We start from the raw sequence: 12854 nt of genomic DNA on the forward strand, positions 1-12854 counted from the left end.
AGTCCTACAAACTATTTCATGCATAATTGCAGGAATTTAAATACATTTGTTCCCCATTAGTTTCCAGGTGACTTTCATGCATATAAACAGGCCTTCTTTGATATTTTTAATCTTTGAATTTAAAAAAAAGAGGTGATAACCTCAACAGAACAGCATAATCACAATCTTACAGCTGAGTTATCCCTCCAGAAAGCCCTTTCAAACACCAACAGCATTATATTCCCCTCTTTCTAAACACAGCTATGCAGATAAGACTGAACAACTATTTTATTGACTTTTTTTTTCCCCCAAAGAGTTTTTCTGTGGTGGTACAAATCTTTCTGGCAACATTCTGCCCAAGAATTTCTGCAGGAAATCAAGGCTGCAGTTTTCAGAGAAGTCAGCAAGTGTGAGCTCTGAGTTTAATCACTGAAAACAAACAGCCTGAGATTGTACACTATTAACACAACGCTGGGGTTCTGCGAGAAGCTTTTCATGCCTGTAACTAATACACACCAGATGTACCACAAGTTTTAGACATGTTCTGCATTTTCACTCCCTCGGGAGCACTTTGTTCTCCAACTGTGTGGAAATCCAAAACATGTTTCCAATATGATATTGCTTAGGAGCTTGTGCAAGGAGAACAGTGCTGAAACTGAAGTGATAAAGACTCCCACATTCACCTAAGTTTTCAAGATTACCCTGATTTTAATATACCTTCAAGATCGGTAATCAGCACAGCTTCATGCCTGTTCTTCCAGTGACTAAAGACATGCCAGCTTGGAGTGTCAACATCTAGATGACAAGCGTCTAAAATATACTTAAGAAGGTTCTGGTAACTTGATATTTTCTAGGGAAGTAACTACTTTACAGTTAGGGCACTAGAAATAATCAATATTCAATTTCAATGCTCAGCTTCAACAGACATGTGTTACTTCCAAATTCAGAGTGCATTAGGGAACCCCCCTTGGGCTCATATTTAGGAGATAATGCTTTGTTCTCTCTAAGAGTTTACAAACCCTATGGCCTAAGATCTTACGCCTTGTGCTATCAAGGCACCTAACAGCACTGCTAAAAGCCTCTCAGCTCCTCTCCAATGACTATCATTAAGTCAGCTTGACTTTGGAGATCTAAAGGAAAGTCCATCAGGCAGCACTCAGTGCTTATTGTGTATTTAGGGCTTTTAAATAGGACTGGAAAGAGTGACTGTAGAAAAGATACTGTAACCAAAGTCCTTGACCCTCCAAGGGTCCAGAGCCTCACCAAGTTGTAGCAAATGCTTGATACTTTTGGTGAAGTAAGGGCAGCTGCACTGAGTCTGGAGGTCCTAGAACAGGAGGTCAAGGATCAGTCTGCTCAAATACTCAGTTGATACAAGCTCTCATTAACAGTGATTTTCTTAGAGCAGTCCATTATGTCATTACTTTATTAAACTGGTTATGATGATGAGCTTTACTTCAATCAATTTAATACACTTCACATGAAAGTAGGCACTTTAAAACTAAGAGCCATCCCTGTGTTCTTTATAAGTGCATGGACACACGATGAAAACGTTTTCTTCCCATGAGCTCTGACAGATATCCTTCCAACTAGAATGGAGAGTGCATGAACAGGAACAAGAGATGATTGCAACCATCCCTCACCTGCTTCCACAAGCAGTGTGCTGTACAGTGCAGTACCAGCATGCAGACCCTATACAGAAGGCACAGATGCTTTTCCACACATCCGTGCAGCAAGGCTTGGTCTTACCCCAGCTACCTGGTATGCTAACAAGAATGAAATGTTGAACTTACAACATACATTTCCTCAAGAGAATTCATTAGCCAGGTTATTAGCCATTCATTAGCACCCAGGTCTACGAAATACGTAGGCAAAAGATGGTTAAACTCAGCTCTTCACAACACAAGTCAGTGTGGACAAAAGATCCTACTTACTCTTTGGTCAACAGTGGGCAGGATTTGAGCAGAAAGCGGGACAAAGCAGAGTCCTGGTAGATGAGTTCAGGAGGGGCAGTTGGGCTTTTTAAATTCAAGCAGCGAACAATAACATAGAGAACAGCAGCAACTGCAGCAAGCTTCACCCCATCAAACACTGCCGGCAGCTCAGGGGTTTCCAACATCACACTCATGTTGAACCTAGAGATAAAATGCCATATTAAAGTCTTCTACAATGGATATGAATATCAATTGCCACACTGCATACAAAACTGTACTAAATACCTTCATTAGTGACTTAACAGTACTACTGAAATCCTAGTTTATCAGCTCAGACTAGCAACTTTTAAAATGAAAGGAAGATTGTTTTGTACTTTGTTCAAAACACCCTGACCACAAGGAACAGAAATTGGATGATGAGCCGGGAAGGAGATTTGTTCCTATCAGTGCTGCACTAGAACTGTAACAGCATCTCAGGTGTCAAACCCTGCAGCCAGTCCATGCTTTTGGGATCTTGGCCAAGACTACCTAGCTCAAACAGAAGCTGAGTAAAAAGTCAGGTTATAAAGGAATATCAGCAGTGTGGATAGTTCTTCTAAGATGTTCCAAATAAGGAGAACTTGAGAGAACTACTGTGGTTAGTTCCTCAGCCTGAACTCTGCAGTCCTATGCAAATATTGCTACTAACTCCTGTGTGTGTTTAGAGTGATTACTTCATGTGCCACTGAGTTCAGAGTTTCTTTTAATTCACTGTTGTTTCACAGCTAGAGCAGGACTTGGTTAAAATCTATCCCTTTGAGAGCTACAGAGTAAAGGAAGTAGGGGAAAGGATGGGAGGGAGAATTAAAAAAAAAAAGCATTGTAACAATATCCTTCCAGTTTGAAAACAAGTTCTTGAACCGATCTAGCTGCTTTTGAACACCTGGTTCAAATAACTGGATGAAGTTATTACAGAGATTTCATCCATACTCATCCATTGGTCTCCCCTCAGCCACACAGGTAACCCCAGAAACATACCGATAAGTGAAGTCTTACTAATGTCACTTTTCTTCAAACCAGGAGCAACAGCCAGTCCTCAGCAGAATCTTCACTGTCTGAATCCACGTGCCAAGGAACCCTACAAAAGGGGGAAAACAAGCTGATCAGTAGCAGAAAGGTTTCATATCTCTGTTACAAGGGAAAACCACAAAAGTTTCAAGCATTCCCTTCACAGACATATCAATTGATTTCTGCATTCACTCTGAGACACTTCAACCCTGACCCACTCGCACTGCAAACCTCTCTTACCTTTGGAGCTGCCAGCCTAGATCAGCTGCCTACAGCACACTAATCCATTTGCAGCACAGGAATATCTTCATGAGAAGGGACAGACAAAACAGCAATGAAAACTAATGCGGCTTCAGAAGAAAGCTAGATTGTGACCTTCTAGACAGAGGTGACATTCCTCCCAGTTACACCAGCTACCCAAACCTCTCCACACTGACAAGACTAGAACTAGCAAGGCACTGTTACTGAAGTGCAAAACCAGACTGAAAAGTTTCCTGCTTCTTTTACACAACCTCTTACAGACTGAAGTTTGTAAACAGCTTCTGCCTGTTCACACACTTGCATTCTGAGAAGTTCTACATACAACACTTCAACAAGAAAGTGAAAAGCACCAGCAGGCTGAGATACAGCCACCTAATTAACACTGCAGCACACACACCAAGGCTTGTTACAGAAAGTGATAGTACTAATAGAAGAGAGAGCTTTCAGTCTGTAACTGCAGAGCACAAGCAGTATGTACGATTAGAGCTGGATTCCTTACAGGCACAATAAGCTGATATGGAAATGGAGTTTCCAGGAAACAGCTCCAGCACTGTCTGCTTCTTCTGACTTGGAAGATATGCCAACAAGACAGACCGTACTGAACCCTTGCTCATCTTCCTCTCAGGAGGACAAAACCTCAGAAGTACTTTCTATACTCAGAGCAGCTACACCAAAATCCCTTGGAGGAAAACAAATCTGATACCAGCTATTGATCATCAGCAGGTTGGAGAGCCACAAGTGTCTGGTATCTGTGCTGCAAGAGGACAGAAGGTGAGGAAAATGAAGATATTTAATATCGGACAACCCTGAAGCTTTGGTTTCCCAGTCCCAAGCTTTGCAGGAGAGGAGAGAGAAGAGTAGGCTATTAAGAACCACATTTCTGGTAATTGGAATATTACATTGGTATCATTTGTCGCAATGAAGAGTTCAAGTGCAGTGCTCAGCTGCAGCATATTACCTGGCTTCCACACTCAGGCCATCAACACTACAGCCAAGTGAGCAGGAAACTACAGCAAACTGCAGCGATGATGATGGCTTCATGGCCAACAGCAGAAGAGAACTGTGCTCCTGAGCAGTGCCAGCCAGGTGATGAGCACGCGTTCCTCAGCTACAACTGAGGGAAATTCTGCTGGCATCTTCTCTTCACTGCTTCATTTAGAGAAGTAATGAGGAATGTTACCTATGACCTTCCTGCCACCTGGACCTTAAGCCAGTTTGCTGTTTACAGCTCTTACATCACCAGTGAATTTGTTAAAAATAAAACTGGGCATGATTAGTCATCAGCATTTTGTACCAGTGACTCAATATAACTCACCCAACTAGCCTGTACCATTCTGAGAGCCCACTCTCCCAGTCTTTGGATTACAAACACATCTTGTGTAGTACTGCTACAACCAGTTTTTACCTGTTGCTACCTTAAAAAAGTGTATTAGCTTGGAGTTACCTAGAGGAAAATAAGCAAGTTGTTTGTAAGAGGATAGTGCTGCCTACCAAGTATTTTTTTTTCCTGGAAGAGTCTATAATCAAAACCAGTGATTATTTCTTAGGTAGATGCAGACACCTCAAATATGGGCTAAAGGTTCATGTGTTCAGGACCTTTACCTGCAGGCTCAGACCTGAGTATTTGTGCAAGCAACTGAGATAGCACTGCTGCTGCAGCTGCACAGCAGTCTGCAGCAATCAACTTACACAACAAATCTACTCTAAGAAGGCAACCTTGTTAAGCCCATTGCCCAGGCTGCAGCACTTATAGCATCTCTCTGGGTCTGAAGCCCTCGGCAGACCCATCTCTGCCAGGGCAGATGTGCAGGAGCTGAGCCAGAGCACTCAGCTCTAAAATCGCAAGGGTTTAGCTTACCAAAATGGATTTGAGAGCTCTCTGCCTCTAATCACACACATCAAATGTCTCTATTTATGAGCAGAGATGAGGTCACCTTGCTTCCCTTTCGTTAAATCCTTTTTGCATTGACCCAATGAACTTGTCAGTTTATGAAAAACTATGGATAAGCACAGCGTTGAGCCAGGCAAATTTTGATCCCAAATCTCCTCAAAATAGGCCAGCACTAATATGAACAAACTGACATTTGGCCTTTCTATATACAGAACACGGGACTCACTTTAAGCAAGCTAGTCAAAATTATCAAAGCACAACGAGCACATCACTGGAAGCAATCAAGCCTGCCTCTTCATCCATCACGGGGCTTGAGACCAACACGGAGAAGTACCAGGAAGCTGAAGCTCTTGGGGCCAAGGACATCATCTTTGAAGAAACTGAAGTGCACAATTCCTTTTCTTTTTTTTTTTTTTAATAAATCACTTACAGGCATGACAGCCCTAATGAGCTACAGTTTCTCCAATCAATATTCTGAAGTCCTGTTTGTGACTGAAGACTAACTTTAAAAATCAATCACTGCAAAGCAAGTGCTGGATTGGTGAAGCCTTGTCATTTGCCCTTTCAGCATAGAATGAAAAGCTGGAAATCTATCAGGAAATAATTATTTCAGCACTTCTGTTAACAGAATGCATCTCCTGTGCAAATATAATGAGGAAAAAAATAGCCACGTATTCCTTCCCAGGCAGGGATGAAAGCACCCCAAAAGGCAGCAGAGCTCCAGCAAATTCCTCACATATGAATGGTGCCAGGTATTGGGAAAGCCACCACCAGCATATTTCATCACACAGTAAGCGATGACTTATCATCAGACTTACACACCTTTGTGTTCCTGGTGTGAGCAGACTTTAGGCACAGAGGTCGCTTCCTCCCCATGACTCAAGGAGGCACAGGCAGGATTTGGGCGCTACCAAACATCACAGCTCCTCCACCCATGCCAAAGCTGCACTCAGCCCTGCATTCTGCAAAGCCAACAAGGGCACTGATGGAAGCCATTTCCATAGGGACTTTCCCTCACACCTTCTTATGAGTAACTGAAAACCTGGAGGACTCATTTCAACAAAGCATTGGTAACAGTTGGGGCTAAAGTGAAGGCACAGCTGTATGGAAACCTCTGCAGGCCAAAGAATGGGCAACCTCTGCAAAATGACCATATAGGGAGTTATTTTATGCTCAGATACATTTACTGAGAAATCTTGAACGAATTCAGTTTCCAGGAAGGAAGTTTGATACAAAATCTTCCCAAATAGCCTCTTAGCCATTTGTGTTCAAGCTCACTAGTGCTTTCAGAGCTCAGCTGACAGCAAATACTGAAGAATACCCAGAAAAGATTCAAAGCATTGAAAAACTCCCTTTCCTACTCCTTCAAAATTTCTACAAACAATTGCAATGCCCTCTTTTTTTCACTACAATTCAGAAGTTTCAGACTAGTTTCATTTGCTTTCAGCACTTGCACATGGAAGAAGATTCTGAAAGCAAGTCTATGAGACAAGAGAAATGAAACCCAGTTGTGCCTGGGTCAGATCAGAAGTAAGGGTTGTTTTTTCTTCCCTTTTTGAAGAGAAAGGGGAAGGCTGTGTTGCTGAAGTGAGTTCTTTAGGGAACATTTCCAGGAAATTCTTTAATAACAGTCAAAGCCAATGCCTCTCCCAAAAGATTCGCCATAAAACCAGAAGTTATGGGCCTGTTGCTACCACACAGGGTATTTAGATCTGTAATATGGGAAATATTAATAAGGAAAGGGTGGGAACTTAAGGCACTACAGTGTTCTGGAACAATTCTAAGCTTTATGTCAGTGTTTTATTTAAAACTCATTCCAAAAAGCATAGAGGAGTGTGTCACAGTGTCCCTTCCTTTCAGCCAATGGTTTAAAGCAGAGAAAGATGGTTAGAAACCAACCCAATGAAAATGTATGTAAGGAATATATGTCCTTATACATCTGGGAAAGACCCTAAAGCAGTCTCTTGACAGAAAAGGATGCCAGAGTAAGGTTTGGTAAAGTGCTGGAAGACAGCTGGAGGGCAAAGCAGCTACCTGAGTACACAGGAATTTAAGAGGAACTGTGAAAAAGCTTCAAGCTTTATTGACAACCCAGTATCCTGTCTTCTACCAAACACTTTAGATATAATATATATATTTTCCAGTAAAAATTGTTAAGCCTAGACTGCTACTTTCTGATCTCCAAAGGAATACATGGATACAAATACATTAGGGCCACGCCAGTACCAACCTCATCATTTCAGGTGCACCACAGAACCTATTATCGTCAGCGGTAGCTTTAATGAGAACATAGCAGGAACACACTGAGATCATCTGGATGTGCTCCTCAGCACTTCCGGCCATTTAAAAGAGGCAATCAAATTTCAGACATCCAAGCACAGAGGGATTAATTAAGAGTCAGCTGAGCACTTTGAGCACTTAGACTTTCAGGAGATGTGGCCAAGAAAGGCAAAGTGCAGTCCTCACCAGAGACATCATGCACCTATCAAAGCCCAGTGCAGTTTTGTCATCAGGCATGTGACAGATCTGTTATCTCCAAACAAACAGGGCACACTGACACGTACTTTTGCAAGGATGCTTACTGGAACAGTATCTGGACAGCACACAAGTGCTCAGTGCAAATCCCTCTGCCTCGTGCCAAAGCCAGCACCCAGGCCAGGATTTGGCTGGCTAGCATACAAAGCAGCAGGTAGTATTTACACCACCATCTGACAAGAATTTGTTGGCTGGCGTCTTCACTGGAAATTGACCTTTTCACCAGATACAATTCTTGGCTCATGCACAGCATCTGGAGGTACTGTGAGGCTACAGGGACAAAGTTCATTACACGAGGCAGCATCGGCGCAGCCAGAAAGACAGGTGTCTAACTGGAGCTTTTTTTTTTCCTTTTGACATGGAGAAGTCAAACCCATTCAGAGCAGAAACCAAGCACCTCAGAAGGCAGGGCATACACGCCAAGGCAGCTAACTTGAGAAAATACCTGAAAATAATTCCATAGCCCACAGGGCTAAAGACTCCTCATGTCTTTCACTTCCCCACAAAGGCTAATTTACAGTCAAATGAGCCTCAAATATCACTTCCTACCAAATGACAGAACTGCTTTTGTTTCTTCACAACATCGTTTCAATGTATCAGAATGGTTCTGCTATATAACAGGCAGCTTTTGCATCTTACGTAAGGAGTAAGATGGCATATATTGGAGTCTACATAGCAAACTAGCTGGATCTTGTTTGTCATGCATTGAAAAACACCGTATTAGCTTTTATTACACACACCTGGTATACAAGGTTACACTAAGACAAGACTATTAAAGCTCTGATGACTCCATAGAAATCAATAATTGCATCTTATCTTATCTGAAAGGCTTACGTTCTTTAAGCAAACATAATTCATCAGTTAGTGAAGAGACTTAGGACTCTGACACATCATAACTGCTGCATCATGAAACTACAAAGCAGAGCTCTTTGTAGAAGCTTTGAGAAGGGAAAAAATACTGGCAAACATCTTCCTGCAGTCTTAGAGCATGAGCAAGTGCCAATAATCTACCACACAGCCTTGTGTCAGTGGGCAGCATTTAGCTGGGGAGAAGGTCAAGTTGCAGAGAACCTCAAAATCCCCACTCAGAGTGGAATACTATGAGTACCAAGCCATAAACAGTTAAGTGAGCTAATATGAATTGTATTACAGATTGAAAAGCACCTGAAGAATCTGCTTTATTCCTTCCCTGCATTTTGAAAAACAGCATCATACTGTCAAAGCCTCATTTGTCCTCAGGCTTGATCCCTCCACCCCCATGCTGTCAGAGCTCAGAAGAGCAGCCTGAAATCCAAGCAGATCCCAGCTGCTGCACACACAGCAGTCCGGATGCACAGCAGGGAAGCATCATCCATTGAGCAAACAGGAGCCAGACCAATCCTGAATTAAATGGCCAGAAAACACCAATACCTGAACATTAACAGAAGCTGAGGTGCTGCTTCACTCTGAAGTCTTCAAAAACTTGCTTATTTTCCCCCAGCTGAGCAGCTCTGCTCCACCGCTGTACAGAAGATGTGCAGAGCCATTCACCCTGAAACTGCCCATGGCAGAAGGAAGGCTGATGCTCCAAAAGTTTGATTCACATAATTGCATTCAGAAACAAAACAACGTGTCAGTATAGCACAGAACACAGGGAGACAGGACCTGTACCTACCCCCACTGAAGAATACTCAGGTTTTATTTGAATGCTGAATACAACAAGCAGAGGTTTTGAACTGTTAGAGCAGCCACCAGCAACTCAAAGCTGGGAGAGCTTAACTGCCCTCTATCCTGCTGAGTGTGAATGGGAGTTAGGGATATTAGAACCACGGGTCTTGGGAATTTCTCTTCACCACTTACAAGGCTGTTCACTTTGTGAATCTGCTTTCCCTGATATAAGCTTTTTACATTCCCATATGTCCAACCAGCACATCACAGAACAGGGTGTTCCAGTTTAGGAACAATCAGACTTGAACGCTTTTGGTGCAATTTTTCTGCAAACTGCATTGTGCTGAAAAGGCATATCTGGAAGATGTAAAAAAGTTTAGAAGCTAGGATAGAAGTAGGGTAAGTTGTGAACATTGAAGCCCCCACTAGCATCCAGTCACTCATTATTGCTGACCTTTTCTGCAGGGAGCCCGGATTACACTACGTACTCAGCACTCAATTTTAATACCAAATATCCATACAGCAGAAGTTTCAGACGGGTTTGGTTGTTAGCACAGGAGCTCAGTAGCTCAGTCTGTACTGACAGCAGACGCTGTCGTTACTACTTATTCTAGACAGACTAAAGCTATGAGAATGAGAAACTCAAGTATTTGTCAGCAGTAAAGCAGATTTCCAGCACTAGGTGTTTCCTGGTGCACCTGGAAATGCAGATGAAAAATGTGTTCTATGTTGCAGAGTATGACACTTCTTCCACTGCTGTTCCTGCTAACAGACCACAGGCACAAAGATGCTTCAGGCACTTGGGTCGTACAAAACTCCTTTGTAAAGCATTTTGCTGCCCAATGTTGGCTGAGCAAGGCTGCTACAGAGTTTTGTTTTTTTTAATTGTAAATTACCAAGTCAGTTGATACAGATGGAGAAAAGACAAGCCTCTGGGCAAACAAGCCTTCCTAGAGATAAAAGAGTCTATGATCACTGCCTGACTAGGTTAGCGTCATTGCCACCCACATATTTTGGACAAGTGAGACTTTGTCTTCTCTAGAAGGACAGATTGCCCTTGCACATTGAAATGAACTGTTTGGTACTGAAGTCAATCAGCTGAGTTTGATTGGCTTGTTATTTAAACTGCTTATAAGCATAATCTTCAAGAACCAAGATAGGCTGAAGAAGTGCAAATATTTGTTCAGAAATTCATTTTCCATATATAGAAACAGCTGATCTACAGCACGCACTACTAATAGCTGTTTGGAGCTGTACTCTAATGCATCATAAACAAGACCTTCCAGAGAAGCTCAACAAAAGTGGATGACTCCAACATTGCAGCAGAACTTTAAAGATTTCAGCTTTTGCTGGAAAGTTCACAAACCAGTTGCAGAGCACCAGGAGCCACCAGCCATTTCCAACACCAACAAGAAAAGCTCATTTGCCTTTCCCATAGTATTAGGCTACCTGGCTATTTCTAATATTCTAATGACAGCATCAGCTCAGATTTGTTGCAAACAAGTGCATCAGGAAGGTGAAGCATATCATTAAATGTTAACCTTCTAACTTACGACACAATCATAAGAAGGCAGAAATAGTCTGAACTTTCAATAATGCCAGCTAAGCAATGAGTCTGTTTTATACCTGCTAATTTTATCAAGCTTTCGTGCAGCTCTCCTGTACACTCAGCTAACATACACCACATGACAGTGCTTCTCTGATGCTTGCTGTGTTTCCAAAGCCTGAACAAACATGATCTGCAGGCCCTAGGTAACATCAGCTGAAGCTGATGTCTGCATCACTCAATTGGAACTACAAGCACTAATGACCCCAGTCTTGCATACCCCTACTACAGACTTCACTAAATCCTGTTGTTTGTTAACTTAACTCAAGATCTGGCACTGCCAGAGCTGGCAGCATGAAGGATGAAGAGATAGGAGGAGGAGAGCAAGAAAGGTGAGTAAAAGCACAACAGCAGCACCCAGAATATGTTCATTATCCAGTGAGGTTAAGCTACAGAGGAGCAGAAACACTGCCATAAAGCCACCATTTTCTACAGAACATAAAATCATATCTATAAGAGTTGTAACTTGAAAGATTTGGACAAACTCTCCATTTGCCTGTCACAGACAAATGTCATTTTGTCACCTCTCCTTGTCTGTATCACAGAACAGAGCCCACTTCAGTGCGTTTCATGTGACATTTAATAATGCAGCTCTATGAAACACTAAAAACTTAACCTGCCGTGAAGTGAAAATACAGCTTTTGCAAGACGAGTAGAACAAACCCATTTTTAGCTCAACTTCTTCAAAAAGAAGATGCAAGATGGAAAGTGTTACACTCAACCTCTGCGGCGCTCTGGAGGTCAGAAAGGGAAGAGATTTCACCCCTCAAAAAGGCAGAACGTGGCACAATCCTCCATCAGCCTCACCCCCTATCCAGGTAATTCGCTGAGGAACGCCGAGGACCTGCCAGAGCAAAAGCTGGAAAATGACTGTTCTGAAGAATGAGCAGGAGAGCAGAAGGACCCAAGTATTACCTTTCAGCTCCTCGAAATCCTTCCTGTTCTTGCTGCTGGGACTAAAATAAAGGCTGGGTGGATGAGGAAAGGCCGCGCTCACTGCGACAAGAAGGGTGCAGATCACTTATTCAGGCTGCTCTCGTGAGAGCCCAACGAGCACCTAAGAGAGGAGATGAGCCGAGAAGAGAGACCAACACGACGTCAAGCACAGAACGGCCCACCTGGGCACAGGAAATAATAATAAATAAATAAACGCCGCAGGAGGAAATGATACCTCCAAAAGTCAGACGCGAGGAACGCAAACGGCCCAAGGCTGCGGTCGATGGGCAGCACATCGGCAACGATCACCAAGCGATCAGCGGGATGGCCGCTGACCAACGGGCACCGCAGCCGTCAGCTGGTGAATAAGGCGCACGTGCCCATCACCGCAGGACGCAGCGACGACGTGGGAGCACGAAGCGACGCGCGAGGAGCAGACAGGAACCTCCGGAACTTACCGCCCGAGCGACCGCGCGGCAACAATGAGAGGAAGCTGCTCGACGAGGGGAACTCAAGCACAGAATGAAACCCATCCCCCACAGCCTCTCCGAACGCGAACCGGCCAGCGCTCCGCAGGGTGAATAAAGCACCGCCGGGAGCCGAGCCGGCCCGGCCGCCCTCGCGCAAGGACGGGACCCCGCTGCCGCCACCGCCGCCTCTCACCTGCAGGCCCGGCTGCCACCGCCGCTCCCGCCCGTCTGCGGCGGCCCGCTACCCGCGGCCCCTTAGCAACCTCCCTCGCCCTCCGATTGGCCCCACCGTCACGCCGCTCGCGCTCCACCCCGCGCGGCGATTGGCTTGGGGGAAGGGCTGAGGGCACGACTGCTCCTGTGCCATTGGGTGATGGCGGCGCGGCTATGTGGGGACGTGCGGTTTCATTGGCTAAACAGCCTGTCAGTCGGGAGGCGGGCGGTGATTGGCGTGTGAGGAGGGGTGGGGCGGGGCTGTCGGTGGCTGTGGGGAGCCGCGGCTGCGGGCGCCATTAGGGAGCGGGGCGGGGCTGAGGCAGGGTGGGATC

General features: G+C 44.3%; 1 protein-coding gene across 4 annotated transcripts in view; it reads right to left on the reverse strand.

Moving 5' to 3' along the window:
- ABHD2 (abhydrolase domain containing 2, acylglycerol lipase) overlaps positions 1 to 12648 on the reverse strand; it is a 39557-nt gene extending 26909 nt beyond the window's left edge. Inside the window, exons 1-4 of one of the 4 annotated variants that reach the window (XM_031587734.2) lie at positions 12500 to 12606; positions 11816 to 11957; positions 2931 to 3030; positions 1914 to 2114 (exon numbers count right to left, since the gene is read on the reverse strand). In XM_031587734.2, the coding sequence (XP_031443594.1) occupies positions 1914 to 2107 (194 nt within the window). In that variant the 5' untranslated portion in view covers positions 2108 to 2114; positions 2931 to 3030; positions 11816 to 11957; positions 12500 to 12606. Of the gene's footprint in view, positions 1 to 1913; positions 2115 to 2930; positions 3031 to 4179; positions 4345 to 11815; positions 11958 to 12071; positions 12354 to 12499 lie in introns of those variants that run through there. The other 3 variants (XM_031587733.2, XM_031587732.2, XM_090149009.1) reach the window with 3 other exon arrangements.
- Positions 12649 to 12854: the final 206 nt, after the last annotated feature.

The sequence above is a fragment of the Phasianus colchicus genome, chromosome 12 (assembly GCF_987193195.1).
Source record: "Phasianus colchicus chromosome 12, bPhaCol1.hap1.1, whole genome shotgun sequence".
Classification (NCBI taxonomy): domain Eukaryota; kingdom Metazoa; phylum Chordata; class Aves; order Galliformes; family Phasianidae; genus Phasianus; species Phasianus colchicus.